We start from the raw sequence: 19787 nt of genomic DNA, 5'->3' as shown, positions 1-19787 counted from the left end.
AGATTTCCCTTGCCTCTCTCTCCATGGTCCCCTGAGTGCTTTCTGGATTCTGAAAACAAAGCCAACAGCATGTAAAAAGGCACACCATGTCCTTGAACTGTTGTTTACGCCACCAATGTCAGAAGGAATTTCATGGACATGAGCCCATCCAACATGAAGAACTACTAATGCCCAGTGGTCCTTCAGAATGCCATGAGAGCCCTAACCTGAAGCTCAGACCTGCTGGCCACAGTGGGGGAGAGGGAGCTAGTTCTTCCCAGCCATGCTTGGGGCCCTGCAGATGGATTCTGACAGCACAATGAGCAGTGTAGCCCCTCCAACTATTAGAATCACAGAATCACTTTTCCCTGTTCACCCTGCTGCAGCTTTGCGGGACCTGGAAACACTGGGTGGCACAGATTAATACTGACCTGTCCTAGCATGATTGTATCCTATGATCAATCCTTGATGCTAAAGTGTGTGTGCGTGCGTGCATGTGTGTGTGCACACGCATGTGCATGCATGTAGTAGCTTGGGTATGGCATTGCCATCCTGCATCTTCATTAGCTGCTCACCTGGGGCAAATCATTTGCCTTTGTGGGCTTCTGTCTCAGCATCAGTTATTTCTTCATCCTTGTAAATTGACTTCCCACTGCCTGGTGCCTCTCTGGTGACTGTAGGTGCTTGCTAGTGCTGCCCTAACTCCCCGTGAGAATTTGAAAGTCACAGGCCCCCCTCTGCTGATTCTGGTTCATCCTGATGACCAGGCATCAGGCCATTGCTCAGATGTGGACAGTGAGCTGGAGTTTTCTCTAGACCCCACTGAAGGACAGCAGAGGACTTTTTTTTTTTTCAGAAGCTGCAGGAGACCCAGAAAGTGGGCAGCTGCAAGACAGCTGCTGTCCCAGGACAGCTTCACAGCAGAGCTATGGGGCAATCAGTGCTGGATTGTCGGGATAAGGGAGGGGTAGCATGCTATGGCTTAAAAGACTGCCCAACCAGGGGCCACCCTCCCTCTGCCCTAGCACACAAAAAGTCTCTGGGTTGGGTACATAACAAGCAGATTGAGGGGGCATTCAACACTGAAGGAGGAAGCCCTGCCCTTTTCCCAATTAAGTCTCCTGATCTCCAACCCAGCTAAGCCTTGCTGTGCCCGATATTTGTTCTAGGTCTGGGCTGCTGCTGGGTTTTAATGCTGAGCCCCACTTTGGCTGAAACAAAAGACTCATTCTGTAAGAGCCAGGGGAGGAGGAGATTGATTGTATTGTGCTCAGTGGGAGGACAGCCTGTTCCTCAGCATAGTGCACATCATCACCTGCATGGGGCTTCTGAACTCCTCACCCTGCAGTCCTGACCCTGGCTTCCCGGTGAGCCCCAGGCCATGCAGATGCTACTTGGTCCAGATCACATGCTTTGAAAAAGACAACATGGAGAGAAGAAAATTGGGGAGAATGAAGTCTGTCCGTATTGTGGAAGGCAGAAGGTGGCCAGCTGTGAACAGCAGAATGCAGTAAAGCCAAAGCCTCATTTCTAAAAGACCCCTTAGGCTTTAGAACACGGTGAAGCTGAGACAACGTATGTGGGAGTAGAAAAGTTAAAAGATGACAGGAAAGAACAAGGTAGCTCCCTAGAGGAGAGGTCCAGCTCTCACAATAGATGGAAAATAGTAAATACAGTCAAGAAAATGCCCCAGAACTGGGGGGCAAGGGCTCCCTAACTAATGGGCCCTAGAAAAGTGTGAAAAGATCAAGCCATTTTTAATTGTAACTGTTTGAGAAAACAAGCTTCCAGAGATTAAAGAGGTCTCCGTTGACAGATATACAGTGAGACTCTGTCTCAAAAAAGGGGGGAGATATCAGGTGAAGTGCTCAGCACCACCAGACAGTGACCTCAGATGTCAGGATGTGTGTCTGGACTGCCTGGGTACCCAGCTAAACTAGCACACAGGGATCAAGCTTTGAAGGTGTTTACCTCCACATCTGTTGTGAGGTGTGCCACAAGACAACGCATAAAACAGCTCAGTAGAAGAGCACACGGAACTCACAGAAATCAGACCCTTGATCCAACATGAAGACACTGGCTTCAAAGTGATGCGATCCCAAACCAGGTGTGGTACAAACCTGTAATTCCAGCACTCAAGAAGCTGAGGCAGGAGGATCACAGGAAAGCTTATTTGGGCTACAGAGTGAGGGATTGTCTCAAAAAGTGACACCTTGACTCTTCTGGGAAGCAGATGATGGAAGGTTGTAGGTTAGAAACAAGCCGGTGTGTTTAATGCTCAAATGAGTGCCTGGTGTTGAGTTTATGGTAACTAAGTAACCTGCAAATGGAGATCAGCAGACCACATGAGAAATGGCACAGGAAAGAGGGGCTCTGTGTGTGTGAGAGACTGAGACAGAGTGTGTGGGGTGTGTGTGTGTGTGTGTGTCAGAGAGAGAGAAATAAATCGACCCTAGGTTCCCCTGGTCTTGGGGCTTACTGACTTGGCTACGCTGATAAACCAGTGAGCCCCAGGGATCTGCCTGCCTGTGCCTCCCCAGCAATGGGGTAACAAGTGCCTACCATCACACCCAGATTTTCTGTTATATTCTTTTGTTGAGAGAGGGGGAGCATACACATGTTCACCTGTGTGTGGAAGTCAGAGAACAACTTGGAGTCATTTCTCTGTTTGCACTACACGGGTCCCAGGGATCAAACGAGGTCATCCAGCAAGCACTTGTACTCTTTTAGCCTCACAAACCCCACACTCGGTTTTTTACTTGGGTCCTGATGTTTGCATGCCAGGCACTTTATCAAGAGCCTCATCTCCCCAGCCTCCACCGTCTTAGTAACCTGAACTCAACTTCCCTTATGGGAAAGTGGGACGCAGGAAGTGGATAGTGTGTGTTATGGAAGAGGCTCTGCACGTGTAGCTGTCTTGTGGAATGTGCATTTGTGTCTGGTATACATGCATGTATGTGCAGGGATACATGTATATGGCATATATACGTACACGTGTGTGGGTGTGTTTATAGTGCTTGTGTGTCTCAGTTCACCATGAAGCAGTGAAAAGCTAAATCTTCCTCTTCCCCAGCAGAAGACAAGTAGGTTAGCCCTCAGACTGAAGCTACAGGAGTGTCTTTAGATGGACCACACAGTGACAGAGCCCCTAGAAGTGTTGCTGCCCAAGTGGCCCGAAACTTACCATGTCTCATCACAGTAATTTGAACCTTTGAGGTCTGGTTCCCTGCTGAGGAGAGGACAGAGCAGCTGTATTCGGTGGTTTCTCGGACAGCGTCACGAAGCCAGCTGAGCGCATGGGCCCTGCCGTCAGGCAGCATGTGAGTCTGCACAGGTACACACGTCTCCAGGGCGTGTCTGTTCTTCTCCCAGATGAAGCGGACGTCTGCCGGACCTGTGGGCACATAGGCTCTCTCTGCATCTCCACATAGACAGATGACCATCCTCCATCACTGCCCAAATGAAAGGCCATCTTAGTCCCAAATGGACTGGCAGTGACTTGGGGCAGCTTCCAGCTCTGTACCAGTCTGTCCTGGAGGAGCTGAGCCACAAAGTTCCACACCTACCCTTAGCTTTTCTGTGGCTTCCTGTGGGCTTCCTATTCTGACATCGGGTGCCTTTATTTAGGGCACACTTGCATGACCTGCACCTTCCCGCTTCTGGTTGCTCTGCACCCCTACACTTCCCCAGTGAAGTACCTGGTTACGGTGTCTGGAGGTGTGGTACCTGTTCTGCAGGTATTTGAACCCTAATTCCACATGACCTTGAACTCCTGATAAACCTGGCTCCGCCCTCCAGGTATCAGGATTACATGTGTGTGCATGACCTCACCATGCCTGGTCCTTTGGGTTTTTATACCAACTATTGAAAAGATGAGCCAAGGGGCTAGAAAGATGGCTCAGAGGTTAAGAGTACTGGCTGCTCTTTCAGAGGTCCTGAGTTCAATTTCCAGCAACCACACAGTGGCTCACAACCATCTGTACTGAGATTTAGTGCCCTCTTCTGCCAGAACACTGTATACATAATAAATAAATAAATCTTAAGGAAAAAAAAAGAAAGAAAAAGACAGGAAAGACTAGCGAGCGTGGCGGTGCACATCTGTACTCGCAGCACGGGAGCCGACTGTAGGAGGAGGACCGACATGAGTTTGAGGCCAGCCTGGTTTACACAGTGAGCTTCAAGCCACCTGGGCTATATGGTGAGACCATCTCAAACACAAAAATGAAGTCTAAGGTTATGTCTGGTGGCACACATATTTAATCCCAGCACTCAGGAGGCAAAGGCAGGAGAATTTCTGTGAGTTCAAGGGCAGCCTGGTTACATAGTTAGACCCTGTCTCAAAAAGAGAAAAAAAAAGGGGCTGGAGAGATGGCTCAGTGGTTAAGAGCATTGCCTGCTCTTCCAAAGGTCCTGAGTTCAATTCCCAGCAACCACATGGTGGCTCACAACCATCTGTAAAGAGGTCTGGCGCCCTCTTCTGGCCTTCAGGCATACACATAGACAGAATATTGTATACATAATAAATAAAAAAAAAAAGAAAAAAAAATCAAATCTAACAAAGGTCACCTATTTCCACCACACTTGCCCATTCAAGGAGGCACTGTGGCTAGCTTCAACTTGTCTGACAGACAGCGTCCTGAAAAGTGGGCAAGGCAGGGACATCCAGTAAAGCGGGGAGGGGGAGAGGCTCTGTGAGCCCAAACAGAAGACCCCCAAGCAGGCAGAAGCTTGACTTCCCTCAGACCCCGAATTATATTATAGGGTGACTGGGGGTTGTCATGTCTGGGGAATTATGAACAGGGGCTGAGCTCTGGCCCTAGGGCCAAAACAGTTGTGATGGCAACAGGTAACCTCTCTGTTGGTCCTGACTGCATCCTAGAGCACCAAAGCTCTGGCTGTGCTGAACAGGCTCCACTCCATCCACCATGGAGGAGAAGGCACTGGGCTGAAGATGGCCTGACAGTTCAAACCAGCCTAGTGATGTTGCACTTTGTCTGCTCCTGTCACTGGGTATGTGCTGTGTCACGTTGAGCTGGACATTGAGCTGGGCAGGCCAGGACCCTTCAGCCAGGCCCTGCCACTTTTGTGTCATCTCCTGACGCACGCACACACCCCACAGGCAGGTCTGCCTGGATTGGGCTAAGCACCTCACCGGCACGAACAAGGGCACCTTTTGCTGGGGACCCTGATTCTCGACAATGCCTACACTTTCTTCAGCTTCCCTGCTCCAGACGAGCTGTGGTCCCCTGGAGCTGAGGTAAGGTCTCTGCCTCTCTCTCCCTCCCTCTCTTTCCTCTCTCTCCTTCCTGTCCCCTCTTCCCTTTGTCTCAATAAATTCTATACCCAAACTCTGTCTCCATGGAGTATTTTGTCACCCACCATGGTTTAGGACCTCACCCACTATGGGACCTGCAACAACGATCCCTCTTGCACCATACAAATGGTGCCATGACTTGGACTTAAACCAAGGTCCCTATATAGTCATTTCACTTTTTAAAAAATCAACTTCTCTTAGTACCTGCAGGGCATCAGTTCCAGATCCCTGAGGACTTCAAAAGATGTTTGCAGAAGACCTACACATACCTCATCCTGAAGACTTTGAGTTGTCTCTAGATTTCTTACGGTGCCTACTACTATACAAACACCACTTAAATAGCTGTGGACCAGTCTGTTTAGGGAACAGTGGCATGATACAGCCTCTACATGTCCAGGACAGGTGCAGCTCTGTGGACCCGGATCCACAGCTGGTAGAATCCTGGGTGTGCATCTGCAGGTCTCAGGGCCAAGGGCTCCCTTCTATGTAGCCACTCAATGCCTTTCATGAAACCATGTTGGATTAGTCATTCCTCTGCAGATGAGCATCAACCTAAAATCCAACTTGAACTAATTCTTGTTATAACCAAGGGATGACCATGAGACACCAACTCTGGTGTGTGTGTGTGTGTGTGTTTAAAGCTCAGCCTCCTCACATCCACCAGCTCTGCCCTAACGTGAGCACAGAAAACAGGAGTATTCTCACGACCAAACCCCCAGGCAAAGAATCCAGGTAGCCCGAGTTGGAACTAACCACCAAACCCCAAGAACAGGAACCTCCGACTGCAAGGCTCCTCAAAGACCAAGTTCTTGTGAAATGAGAGCATGCAGGATGTACTGGCCACAGACCCCATGAGGACAGACTTAAGCACCTAAAAAACTTAAATCCTGCATAACTGTCAGACATGAAAGATGACAAAGTGGTACTTACTCTCTATTTGTTCTTTAACTATCCAATTCCTTTTGAGTGCAGAAATTAAAGAGAGGAAGAAGGAGCGTTAAAAGTAGGCAGTACATCCCCATCAGTGCTGTGCCATTCGGCACTGGGTGGTGCCAACCCCATCAGTGCTGTGCCATCTGGCACTGGGTAGTGAACCCAGAACTGAGCCTATGTGTTACAGGTCGCCCAGCCACATCCCACATACAGGGCACGTAGAGTGTTTGTTTGGTTTTGGTTGGTTTTTCAAGGTAGGGTTTCTTTGTGTAGCCTTGGCTGACCTGAAACAAGTTCTGTAGACCAGGCTAGCCTCGAACTCACAAAGACCCTCCTGCCTCTGCCTCCAGAGTGCTGGAATTAAAGGTGTGCACCACCACCACCCGGCTCACAAAGTTCTTTTATTCATGTCCCAGCTAGGGGTTGGCAGAAGAGTTGTTTTTGCCTTGGGCTAATCTGCCTCAAATACCTTTATGTGGTGGTAGAAATTATCAATCTGACAGGATCTAAAATCACCTAGGAGACAGGCCTCTAGGCATGTCTGTGAAGGATTCATCTAGATTGGGGGCCTAGAAAAAAAATAAAGAGAAAGTCTGGGTATAATGGCACACGTCTTTAATCCCAGCATTCAGGAGGCAGAGGCAGGTGGATTTCTGTGAGTTGGAGGTCAGCATGATCTACACAGTGAGTTCCAGGCCAGCCGCAGCTACACAGTGATACCCTGGAGGGCAGGTGAAGGTGGAGAGGAGAGGAAGAGAGGCGGGGGGGGGGGGTCTTGAGAGTACAAACTGAACACTGACGTTCATCACTGCTTCCTGACTAGAGATGCAGTGTGACCAGTTGCCCCGTGCTCCTGCGACCATGCCTTCTGCAGGGACTCATACTGTGAACCAAAATAAAACCCTCTCCCCTTCAGTTGCTATCATCAGGTAGTTTGCCATAGCACCACCTTGGACATATATTCATGGACTCTTCCTGGCATCAAGCCAGTGGATACTAGGCCTCCTGCTGGGAGGAAATCTGGCAGAGAATCACTGACCCACCTGTCCCCATGGACTGGTCACTCCCCCAAAGCCTGTGCTCCAGCTACAGAGGCTCTTTCAAAGCTCCCCTCAGCACGAGTCCCTACAGTCAGTATCCATCCCACTTCACCCAGGACAGATCAGCAGCACAAGGCTTTAAAGCATACTTTTTTTTTCTAGAAATTTCTCTCATACTGTAGCCTTCATGAGTTCCCCCAGCGGCCATATCCCATTAGTACAGACTTCTCTGGGGCAGTGTGTACTGCTAGCTCAGACAGCACCTTGTTTGGTCCTTGCCAGCCTGGGATTTAGATCAAGTACGTCTGTTACCTGTAAGGGAGGCTTAGGCTCGGAAGTGTGTCACTCTCTCTCCCTGGCCCTGAGTCACGTCCCCAGATACCTCATCATGTAGGTGGTCAGGGTTGTACCTGCTGGTCTTGAGAGGTGATGATTTAGCCACCAACAATGGATTCTTAGGACTATGGACCTGAAACACACCCCTGGAATGAGTATGCTGGGTTCTGGACTCTAGGGGACCAAAGTCTACTGATGCTCTGCCTTTAGGATGAACTAGCGAACTGAAACAGCAGGCAGTCTGGACCCTGAGCGTACTCCAGGAAGTAGTAAAAGGCACCCAACCCCAGTCTCAGGGTAAGGATCATGTGATCTTTATCAAAACCACCCCCGGGAAGAACCAGAACCAGAAGAGGTCCAATGACTGAGTCATGGATACTGGATCGGGGAGATCACTTTCTGGTGTGCCCATACCCCCCTTGAGAAAGAAAGACACCAAGGACCCTATTTCCTCCACCCACCTGGATGCCCACAGAGGTCTCCATCAGTGCTCTTCAGGAAGGGATGGGAGGGACCCAAAGAGCCTCTGTGAGCCCAGAGCCTGAGCTGTCCAGACTGCAGGAGGCCCAGAGAGCAAGAAGCTTTGGTAGTCCCTACCACCCAATTCCTTAGCTCTCTTAGAAGGCCCCAAACCCATACCAAAGCTCCCAGTGAAGCTGACGGGCCAGCTGAAGGGACCCCAGACATGCTGGTGCTAGGCCTGGAGCCTTGCTTGGTAAAAGGATTTGCTTGTGCCATTAGTAAAAGACCTAAAGTTAGTATCTTAGATTACCAGGGTGGGCAAAGGTATGTGCCCTGTGGTATGCTGTTTGTGTCTATAGTGGCTGTCATGTGTATGGTAGGTAAGCTGTTTGTGAGTGCCTATTTTAGTGGCTGTGTAGGGGTGTGCACATGGTGTTGACTTGATGTGGGATTCCCCTCTGTATGCTGTGATTACCATTAATGAATAAAGAAACTGCTTTGGCCTATAGCAAGGCAGACCTTAGCTCGGCAGGAAAAACTAAACTGAATGCTGGGAGGAAGAAAGCAGAGTCAGAAGAAGCCATGTAGCCCGATGGAGACAGATGCTGGGAACTTTATCTGTTAAGCCACAGCCACGTGGTGATACATAGATTACTAAAAATGGGTTAAATTAAGATAGAAGAGTTAGCCAATAAGAAGACGCTAGAGCTAATGTGGGCCAAGCAGTGATTTCTGTGTGATTATTTCGGGTCTGAGCTGCCGGGTGGCTAGGAAATGAACAAGCAGCCCTCCTTCAACATTGACTGGTGCTTTTTTCTAGTGTGGGTGATTTGTGGTGTTGGTGTTTTATGTTGCTATATGCTATGTGGTGTGTCTGTGTGTATGTGGTATTTGTGTGATGTATGTGATGTTTATGGACTGAGTAAATACTATGTACATGTATGTGTAGCATGGTATGTAGTTCAGGGTATGTGTATTGTATGTATGGCATGGTGTAAATAGGATGTATGGCATATGTGATGTGGTATATGTGGTGTGGGATATGTGGTGTGTGGTGTGGTATGGTGTAGTAGATGGGATGTGGTCTATGTAGTGTGGTATATGTGGTATGTATTCTATATATGGTATATATGATGTGACACAGTATTGGTGATGTGTGTGTAGTGTGGTGTATGTGAAGTGTGGAGTGTGTTGTGGCATGGCATATGTGGTGTGTGTGGTGTGGTAGATGGTGTACATGTGCCAACCCCATGGCAGCCGGCAGCAGGACAGAATAAACATGAACTTACCAGTTACATCAAGACACCTGGGAAGCAATCGCAGTACAACGTGGGGCAATACAGTAGCTCCAGTCCCTCAGGAGCCGGGCTGGGTCTGCACAGGGACCTCAGTGCTATGCTGGCCCACACAGACTCAGACTTTCTAAAGGCACCAGGAAGGCAGTGCCAGGTCCAGCGAGCTCTAGGCTGTGGGCAGCCTGACCTTCCCAGCAGCCTGCCCTGGTCATCTCACTTACTGCAGCAGCAGGTGTCTCAAAGTCCCTCAGACCCTGGGACATACTCACCCAATCCAGATGACACGGAGGCCCTGGGTGGGAGCAGGGGCAGGAGACTAGCCCTGAGCACAAGTCTAACTATTTGACCTCGATCAACCCTCTGGAGGGAAGAGGCTCCCCAAGATAGCTCAGGGTAACCAGCAGAGCCAGTGTGAGCACCAGGACACAAGCCAAGGACCTGAAGACTCCCTATCCACCCTCTCTTTAAGTCTCGTGTTCTAAAAACAGCTTGCCAGGTCTTTAATCAGCCTGCCCCAAGCCATTCAGAACTACCATCAGGCAAGCAGCTGCTTTAGGAAGGAGAAAAACCCAGGTCACGGCTCCCGACCTGCCCTGCCCTGCCCTGGGCTGTAGGATGAGGCTGTGGTTGCGCTGGGAGAGGCAACTGCAGTCTCACCTGGCACAGCTGCCCTTGCTTCCTCAGCAGACACCAGAGACAGAACCCAAACACACTGCTTCTTGTAGAAAAGTTGCAGCAAGTTCAGTCCGAAGCCCCATGAGCCTCTGCTTCAGACAGAGCTGTCTACAGACCTAGGCCCAAGCCTGCCACCTGCTCAGGGACAGCAGAGGCCCCTGCACACTTAGGCATAACCAGCCAAACACAGCACCAAAGCTTGCAATGCCTTCCTGTGAGCTGCCTGGCCTCGGCAGAGGACAGGGCAGGAAAGAAAGGCCCCAGAGGTGGTCAATTTGTGGAAAGGACAACAGAAAGAGGGCAAGGGAGGGGACTTTGGTCCTGCATCTGCTCAAACCACACACACACACACACACACACATTGTATGCATGTGTATGAGTGCACGTGTGCGTATGTGCATCTGGAGGCCTGAGTTATCAGGAATCATCCTCACTTCTCCATCCGAATCACAGACAGGGTCTCTCAATCAAACACAGAGCACAGCTACTGGGCTAGTCTTGCCAGGCAGGATGCTCTGGGGATCCCGTCTCCACTTTCTGAGGCTGGAATCACAGGTGGGTTCTGGGGATGAGAACCCTGGTCCTTATTTCACTGCAAGTACTTTAACCACTGAGCCATCTCCCCAGCACGTGCTCAGTCCATTCTGAGGGGTTGGAAAAGGAGCACGCTCCTTCCCAATTCAGCTCTCAGGTACACTCTGCCAGAAGTACTCAGGTACCAGTTCTTCTGGTCCCCACAGTCCCCAGCTATGGTACCTCAGTCCCTGGTCTCTAGTGTTCCCTAAGTCTGGCCATGAGAAGGCTGATGGAAGTGTATGAAGAGCACATCTCCAGCCTCTCACGGTAGCTCTGAGGTGGTGAGGGCAGCGGTACTGCTGGCAGGAGTAGATGTAGGTTGTGCAGGCCCAGCCTCAGCGGTACTGTGCAATGATCCTTCTATGTACTGTAAAGATATGTTGCTCTCAGAGTTTGAGAGATGGCTTGGAGGTTAAGGCCACAGGCTGCTCTTCCAGAGGTCCTGAGTTCAATTCCCAGCAACCACATGGTGGCTCACAACCATGGATGATGAGAACTGGCCTCTTCTGGCCTGCAGACACACATGCATATATTCTGTATTATATATACAGAACACTGTATATATAATAAATAAACCTTTAAAAAAAGATATGCTGTTCTCATTGTTAATAAAAAAGCTGATTGGCCGATGGCTAAGCAGGATTTTGGGGGCAGAGAGAATGTTGGGAAGAAGAGGGGCAGAGTCTCGGGGGTGGAAAAGAGAGGCCATGAGAAGTAGAGCACACAGGATGTGGAAGTATGGAGATGAGGTGAGCAAGCCCCAGGCAGCACGCAGATGAACAGAAATGGGTAATTTAAGCGGTAAGAGCCAGCTAAAATCAGTTAAGTCTCTGTATGGTTACTTGGGGAGCGGCTGGCAGGACGAAGCTGATCGGCAGTCGAATGAAAAACTCAGCAAACACAGAGTTGGCCACGTGAGTTAGCACAGTTCCACTGTCCTGCTGCTCGGGCTGGTGACTTCCTACAGTTGCACTGCCCTACTGCCAAACTGGTGACTTCTGACAGCTCTGTCTCTGGAGAAGCCAAACCTTCCTGTCTCACTCCTATCTTTCCCATGACCTGAGTAAGCAGCTCCCTGCTTCAGATTCCCCGTGTTGAGATGCCTGGTATAGTTTCTGTACATTTAACAGTGAATCTATCTTCCTTAAGGCCCCAGCCATTCACTCTCCCAAGCCTGGGGGTCAACGGCACATCTCCACTGATGAAGTCACAGCACTCAGGTCCACAGTAACCTCCATCCACTTTGTCAACTACAGCCTCGATGGGGCCACCAGCTGCCAATGGCATGTTGCATTCGCAGCACGGGACACAGGCTATAGGATCCTAGAGCTAATTTAACAACACAAGCGGCACTTTCAAGTTCTCCATAGCTTTGATAATTAAAAAACAATTTTAAGATAAACCAGACTTCTTCCTTGCAACCAACTCCATTCCTCACCTCTGTACAAAGGCCAAAGTCCTCTACAGACAGGGGCTCTGCGTGTTCCTGAGTGTACACAATCCCTGTGCAGTATTCTCCAGGGAGAAACCCTCACCTTACAATTTTTAGCATTATATATGTATTTACTTATTTCTCCACTACTGGAACCTTCTACATGCTAGTCACATTCTACCATTCTATGAATTCCTTCCATAACCCAGATGAGCAAACTGTGGCCTGTAGGCTACATCTGGCTCTTGGTTGTCCCATAGGTCCAGTTTTCTGATATAAAACAGTGACCATGCCATGCCTACGGCTGCTTCTAGGGCATAGCAGCCTACAAGCCCAAAAGAACTAACCCTGTATCTTTATGGCAAAAAGCTGGATGACCCCTGCTGTAGCCTAGCAACAGCTTCATATCGTAGACAGTTCATCTCAGGATCAACTGCTGTAGGATAATGCTTTTGTACACGGTAAAGATTTGTAACTTGTATTGGTTTAATAAAAGGCTGATTGGTCAGTAGCCAGGTAGGAAGTATAGGCAGGGCAACCAGACTAAGAGAATTCTGGGAAGAGGAAAGACCAGACACAGTCGTTACCCAGATGTAAAGGAAGCAAGATGAGAATGCTGCACTGAGAAAAGGTACCAAGTCATGTGGCTAAGCACAGATAAGAATTTTGGGTTAATTTAAGTTGTAAGAGATAGTTAATAATAAGCCTGAGCTAATAGGTCAAACAGTTTATAATTAATATAAGCCTCTGTGTGTTTCTTTGGGACTGAACAGCTATGGGACCAGGCAGGACAGAAAATTCCACCTACAAATATCAATAGGGCTGAAAGTACAGATGCTGAACCAAGCCAAGGTAAGGCAAAGTGGTGAGCAGTAAGGGACAGCCATGGACACTTGGGCCCTCAACTCACCTGTGGCCTGGCAGAAGAGGTAGAAGGTCCCCAGCGCCTGCACCTGCTGTGCCTGGTCACTCAGGAAGGGTGGCAGCAAGGTAACCCGCTTACGGCTGCTGGGCCCTGAGGCCAAGGCTGGCCAAGGACTTCTGGGAGAAGACGAGTCAGGGCCCAGACAGGATAGAGAGGAGGAGCCAGGAAGAGGAAAGGACTTAGGAGATGAGGCTGTGAGGACAGAAAAGAAGGCACTGAGGAATGAGGAAGAAGTCATCAGAACAAGTCCCATGCCAGAGAAGGTAAAGCAAGAAACAGACACTTAGGGATGAGAAAAGAAAAGCAACGAGGGCCGACCCCCACCCAGAGCCATCACCTGGGAACAGGAGGCCAACAAAGCCTCCACTAAGGCGAGGCTGGCCCAGTCAACGATAAAGCTTCTGGTTTATTTGGGTACTTTTCAAATGTATACAGTTCAAAGTAGAAAAATAAAAACAAAGTAAATCTTATAAACACAAATGTTTACACCGAATGATGAGACCATGGCATGCTGAAGATGAGCGTCTACCGGGCACAGGCGATCCAGAGTTCACCACTCTCTACACGGAATGAGTGTTCCACACACACTGAGTGAGAAACAAATGCTAGGCTCGTACCGCCCAGTCACATCCTGAAAGACGCTGGCAGAAGTCACACTGCAGCAGCGGCTGCCACACGGGATGCTGTGGTCACTGTCCCAGGGCTGGGGGCCCAACTACCCGATCCATTTCTGTCTTGTCTTGCGTGGACAGTCAAGGTGGAAGTCCAAGGGCAGTGATGTGAGATGTAATGGAGGAGAGACAGGAAGTGATCAAGAACCAAGGTTGTCTTCATGAAGGCTCCATCCATTAGGGCAGCAGATCTCAAACAGCAGCAGGGTTATTGGGGTACTAACCCTCCTCCCCTCACAGGACCAGCTCAATCGCCACCCAGAGCCACTGGGCCACCTGCCCTTACTCAAAACCCACCTTGTAGATGTACGGCAGGAAAAAAAAAAAGCACAGAAAGACAATCTTGGAAAATGGTACTTCCTTCAAAATGTGTAAGATTAAAAAACAAAAACAAAACAAAAACCCACCAAAATAAAGGGTGAGTGAGTCCGAGAGACAGTTTCAGGCCTACATTCCTAACAGCAGGAAAGAATGCATTTAGCAAAAATAAGTCTATCCCTGAGAATCTTAAGTGACATAAGCCATATTTTATCTCCATATATAACAAAAATCTAGAAAATGCTCATCTTCTCACGAATATTAAAACATCTCCTTCAGTAATTAAAAAAAATGACCTAAGACATCAACAAAATCAGAACAAAAAATCCTAAAAAATAATTAAGTGAAAGAAAGAGTCCGTGCCAATCTGGACAGCAGGTAATATGTTACCAATCTGATAAACTAAAAGGTCATTTCCAATCTGGAATTAAATTATCTTTTAGTGGCTGCTATGAGTAGGGGAAGAGGAAGGCTTACTCTTCTCGGCCCACAGAGGCGGCCATCGCTCCCCAGTACACAAAGGGCTCAGGTTCATCTTAAATAAGCGCTCCGACAACTGCAGGACTTGAGACTGGAATAGATAATTTGTTTCCCAAAAGGACAAAGAGGGACAAGTCACAGACTCAACCCAAGAGAAAAGAGACAAAGGACTGAGGCTGGCGCACGATGACAAGACTCGGCTACTGAATGGGCTCAACACGACACTCTCCACTAAGATTGGGGACGCGGCCTGGGGCGCCCCGGCGTCAGTCCCCATCAGCATCCGAATCTGCAAACTTTAGTTCACATTTGACATCGAACGGTTTGTCCCTGGCGGAGAGGTCATCGATCCGCTGGGAGTCCTCACGGTCTGTGGGCACTTTGCTGGTGATGGTGTCCTGTTCGGTTTCATAGCCAGTGTCCAGGGCTGGCTTGGGCTGGTCGCCATTCTGCTGTGAGAAGCTCGCAGGCTCCACCAGCGTCTCCTTCACACTCTGCTCCAGGTCAGAGAAGTCTGACTTGGGCTTCTTCTTCCCAAGCAGCACGGCTGAGCGGAATTTTAAGCACTGTCCGGGCAGGTAGCCCTTGTAACAGTTGTAGAAAAAGAGGCAGAGGAAGAGGACAAAGATGAAGAGTAGGAGGGACATGAGTAGCCGGTTGTCACTGGACTTAAGATACACCGTCTTCTCCGAGTGAAGCTGGGGGACTGTGTTGATGACCATTTTCGGTTCACAGGATGTACCAGTGGAGGACTTGGGAGGTAGGGTAGCGGCCCTGGGGGAGGTTACCCACAGAGCTGGGGTAGAGGGAGAGGACCCCTGGGTAGATGCCACCGGCATTTTGGAAGTGATCCTACTACCTTCTGTCTGAACGGCCTGGGAGGCAGGCGACGTGGGGGTCTGAGAAACCACCTTTACTTCCAGGATGTGCTTGGCAAGCAGCCGGGAGACTGTGTTATTCTTCACCCTTTCCTCCGACAGGCACTGGTACACGCCACTGTCTCCCTCTGACAGGTTGAAGATGAGCAGGTGTTTCCTGCCCACAAAGCCATACTTGGGACTCACAGCCTGCAACTCGCCATTCTGGAACTTCCACACGACCCGAGCCAGGTTGGACTTTTGGAAGCATTTGAGTTCTGCTACGCCACCGTGCTTGAAAAAATGCTGATGGGAACTTTCTTTACTCTTATCTGGAACATATAATAAATGTGCTCAGCATCAACAACTCCGTCTGACGACTCAAGTGCTCTCAAAAACAGGCTAATACCCACAGGACGACAGAGAGTTTCACCCACTGGAGCCAGATGGAATCTTCAGGACCAAGATAAAGATATCCAAGACCCGGCAGCAGCCCCCAGAAATGAAGAATTCTTCGGTGACAGCTCTGAGAAGTCCCTATTCTCACTCTGTCCCTGTAGAAAGCTCAGCAGGCTGGAGGGCTGTGCACTGGTCAGCTCCTCCATCTGCAGTAGTACCCAGGGTCAGCTGCCAAATGATCTGCTAATGGCTGAGGTAGGCCAGCCAGCAACCAGGGACCCTCTTCTTACATGTCTGTGACATGGCTGGTGAGGGGAAGGGGCACAGGGCTTGGGCCCACCTGACCTCATGTGCTGGGAAGGCAGATCAGAATGTCTGTGAGATACTGTCTACCTCTGGCCACGGCTATTCCCCAATGGCCAGCCATCAGTAGTGGGACCCCCAAGAGGACAGGAACTAATTATAGGAGTATCTTTTGTTGGAAATACCAGAGACAGGAAAAAGTTTGGGGTTGCGGATATTTGCATATATAAAATGAGACAGCTATCTTTGGAAGGGGACCAAAATATGAAATTTCATTTGTAATATAGTGACACCTTATACATGTAGCCTGGAGGGAATTTTGTACAATTTTCTGTGTGCGAGTGTGTGTTCATATATAGAGGCCAGAAGTCTATCCAGTAACAGTTATCTTTTTTTTTTTTTTTTTTGAGCCAGGATCCATCATTTGTCTGGTACTTGCTAAGCCAGCTAGGCTGTCTGGGGCCAGCAAGTTTCAGGGATCCACCTGTCCTGCTCTCCTTAAGTTTGGAATCACAGGCACAAACCACCATGGCCAGCTGTTTTACATGAGTTCTGGGATTGAAGTCAGGTTCTACAAACAGCCTTAAATTACTTTAAAATGACATTTTACACATGAAACTACCATTCTAGTGTAAGATTTTTCTCCTTGAAGTATGACCCTGCACCAAATGTTCCTGAATCACTGGTTTTCAATTTAGGCTGTTTGGCCATACCCAAGGGCTCCTTTCTTCTCATTCTTAACAATCTCAGGTTTTAAGGAGCCCAGCTAAGCAGAGGAGCTTGGTGTAGGGCAGGACACGCCTTCCAGTGACCCGATACACCCTGTGTGGCTTGGAGCACTCTTGCTGGAATCACAGGGACAGAGAAAGACCACAGGTCCACCACAAGGAGAGGTCACAGGTCTGCTGCATGCTGCCTGACCTCTGTTCAGGGAGGAGAAAGGAAAACAACATGCACACGAGCGGTGTGGGATGGAAAGACCGGGAACTTTGGCATCCTGAGCAGGAGGGCAAAGGGGGGCCACTCACCCAGGCACGAGGACGTGTCACCACTCATCTCCTGAATCCAGGCCCTGGAAGACAACAGGCACCCATTACTCTCCAGCCTGTCCACGGGGCACACACACACAGTCCCATCCTTACCCATACCTGTTGGAGCCCACGGCCTGGTGCAAGGTAACACAGGCCTTGGCGGCTGGGCTCCAGGCACAGTAGGGGTCCCGTGCCAGCACGCAATCCTCACAGCTACCATGCTTTCCGCAGAAGGCCAGGGGAGCCTGGACCACTCCCGAGTTGGAACCAGCATAGACAAACCTCTTCCCCTGTGTGTGGGAGACAAACAGCAGCTGTAAGGAGGACTAAGACACTGGTGGGGTTGCCAGCTTCTCTACCAACCCCGGGGAAGTCACGGTGCGCTCAAACACTGCAGGGAGGGAAGGGCTCCCTGGCTCAGAACAGGTCACAAGGCCTCACCCCCATGACCTAAAGGACAGTTTCCTGATTAGTTTCGTTGTCAACTTGACACACCTGGGCAGAGGGAACTGGAGTTGAGAAATTGCCTATATCAGATTGACCTGTAGACACGTCTATGGGCCATTTTCATATCTGCTAATAAATGCAGGCAGATTCAGCCTGCTGTGGGTGGTGCCACCCTTGGGCAGATAGTCCTGGGCTTTATATGACAGTAGCGAAGCAGAAGCCACAGGGCCAGCCTGTAAGCAGCTTTCTCTGCATGTTTGCTTCAGTTCCTGTTCCAGCTTCCCTTACTGATGGACCTGGAAAGGGTAAGCTGAAACAAACCTTGTCCTCCCCAGGCTGTTTCTGGTCAGGGTCGATTATTACAGCAACGGAAAAGCAAACTTAGAGAGAAATCTTGTATAAAAACACATAGTTCGGTGCACTGTGTCCGGGGAGGACTCAAACAGCACCCGAGGATCCACAGGGCCTGGGATCTGACATCACCCTTCCACATCTGGGCTGGCTCGGGCTGAGGACACTGGATTTCTGCACCAGCCTCTCCTCCGAGAAAAGACAACTCTATCCCTATTCCCCTGACTGAAACACTCCGTCCTAGAGGGCAGAGGGAAGTTCACAAGACTCAGAAACTAAAGGAACTTCAGAAGCTGGAAAGTTGTAAGATTCACAAGTCCTTCTTCCCAAAGGTTACGTAAGCACTAAGCAAACGCTGGCCTGGGAGAGCAGAGACCTGTCGAGCTGCCTGCTAGCTGTGTAGAGAGCTCTACGGAAGCAGCTTCTGGAATGCTACTTGGGCTAGAGTAGGTTGGTTGTTGACGCAGCTGCTGCCTCTGAGTCACCCACGCTCTCGTAAATAATCCCCCGTTCATACCCTGTAGGTAACTCCCCAAAGCTCACTGGTTCACTGAGCTAGACTGGTCCACCCGTGATGCCCTCTCTGGGGTAAAGAGACTTCTGTGTCTTGAGAAGCTCACAACAGCCCTCGTCAGCTTCCTCCCACTCCCAATCTGATACCCGTACTGCTCTCCTGGACTTACGGTAGAGGACACTGCACTACAGCTAGAAGCCAAAAGGCACAGCCTTCAAAGGCCAGTCCGGTCTCCCGGCAGAAAGTATGCACCTGTGTTAAGGACTCGTCCTCATCACTCATCTCTGAATCCAGAATGTCAGTGTGACCACACCCATCCACATCATGCAGAGAACAAACAGAAAGCAGGCAAATTTCACCCAGCAAGAGACACTGTCATGTGCTCTCTGCTTGCCTGTATTTGTGAGGGAAGAGTCACCAAAATCAGTCATGGTACTGCAGTGTAGCCACACAGAGTTCAGTCCCTGCCAGGCACTGACGTCCAGGACAACGACATGTCATGTGACTGGCTGCAGGCCAGGTCCAGCTACCCACCTGGTGCTGGCAGAAGTCCAGCACACAGGTAAGTGACTGATGGCCCCTTGCTATCTGTGGTGGCTATCTCCCTAAAGGGAACTAAATCACAAACATGGGGCCCACGGATATGCAGTCCATAGGGAAAGGCAATGCCAAGCCAGAGTTCAGAACCAGCCAGGCATCAAAGACGAGGGTACAGACGAGAAGCTAGCACTGGCATCTGAAGCCAAAAGGATGACCTGGGACCTATCTCACAGTGGATCACATCAGAGTCCTGGCAAGGACAGGGAGCACCTTGGCAGGTAGGCATGGAGCAAGGCAGGTGGCATCTGTCAGCAGGGAGGTGCTGGCCCTGCTCCTGGTTTTCCCTGGGTCTTGTGCTGCTCAAACCCAGTCCTCCACACCTACGAGGCTCACGTCCTCTTAACAGTCACATTCATGGAAAGCTTACAAACACAGAGATCACCTTATGAGGACCATACAGTGAGGCCCAGAAACACACGGCAACACGCAGCACAGCTGAGATCTGGGAGAGCCCACATTCTGTACCTTACTGCCCTATCCTAGCTGCAATATGTGGTGGCCACCTCTTCCCAAGGCCAGTGGACAAGGAACAGCAAGTTCCCAGGCCATTTCTATACAGTCCACCAGCTAAAGGACTTTATACCTTCTTTTATTTTTGCAGTGGGGTCTCATTTGGCTCAGGCCAGCCTTGACTCCTGATCCTCCTGCCTCCACCTGCCAAGACCTGGGACTACAGGTGTGAAGCATCACGTCCCATTCAGGGGCTCTAAATAAATAATTTATATGTAATTTATTTATGTGTTATTTATATATCTATTATTTATTTATATGTCTCTTCACAGCTCCCCCTCCTCTCTCTCCACAGCCCTGACTGTCTTGAAAAACACCATGCATACCAGACTGGCCTTG

General features: G+C 49.7%; 1 protein-coding gene across 12 annotated transcripts in view; it reads right to left on the bottom strand.

Moving 5' to 3' along the window:
• Positions 1-19787, bottom strand: part of Sema4d (semaphorin 4D) — a 101607-nt gene that overhangs the window by 2229 nt on the left and 79591 nt on the right. For 6 of the 12 annotated variants that reach the window (XM_057787107.1, XM_057787104.1, XM_057787105.1 and 3 more), the window contains 3 exons: positions 17144-17316; positions 17024-17067; positions 13356-15625 (listed from right to left, as the gene is read on the bottom strand). In XM_057787107.1, coding sequence (XP_057643090.1) covers positions 14703-15625; positions 17024-17067; positions 17144-17316 — 1140 coding nt within the window. In that variant the 3' untranslated portion in view covers positions 13356-14702. Of the gene's footprint in view, positions 1-3163; positions 3374-3416; positions 3432-6223; positions 6253-12952; positions 13160-13355; positions 15626-17023; positions 17068-17143; positions 17317-19787 lie in introns of those variants that run through there. The other 6 variants (XM_057787111.1, XM_057787112.1, XM_057787110.1 and 3 more) reach the window with 6 other exon arrangements.

Source organism: Chionomys nivalis, chromosome 13 (genome assembly GCF_950005125.1).
Source record: "Chionomys nivalis chromosome 13, mChiNiv1.1, whole genome shotgun sequence".
Lineage (NCBI taxonomy): Eukaryota > Metazoa > Chordata > Mammalia > Rodentia > Cricetidae > Chionomys > Chionomys nivalis.
The sequence above is the reverse complement of the archived record's forward strand: the minus strand, read 5'-3'. Positions and strand labels throughout refer to the sequence as shown.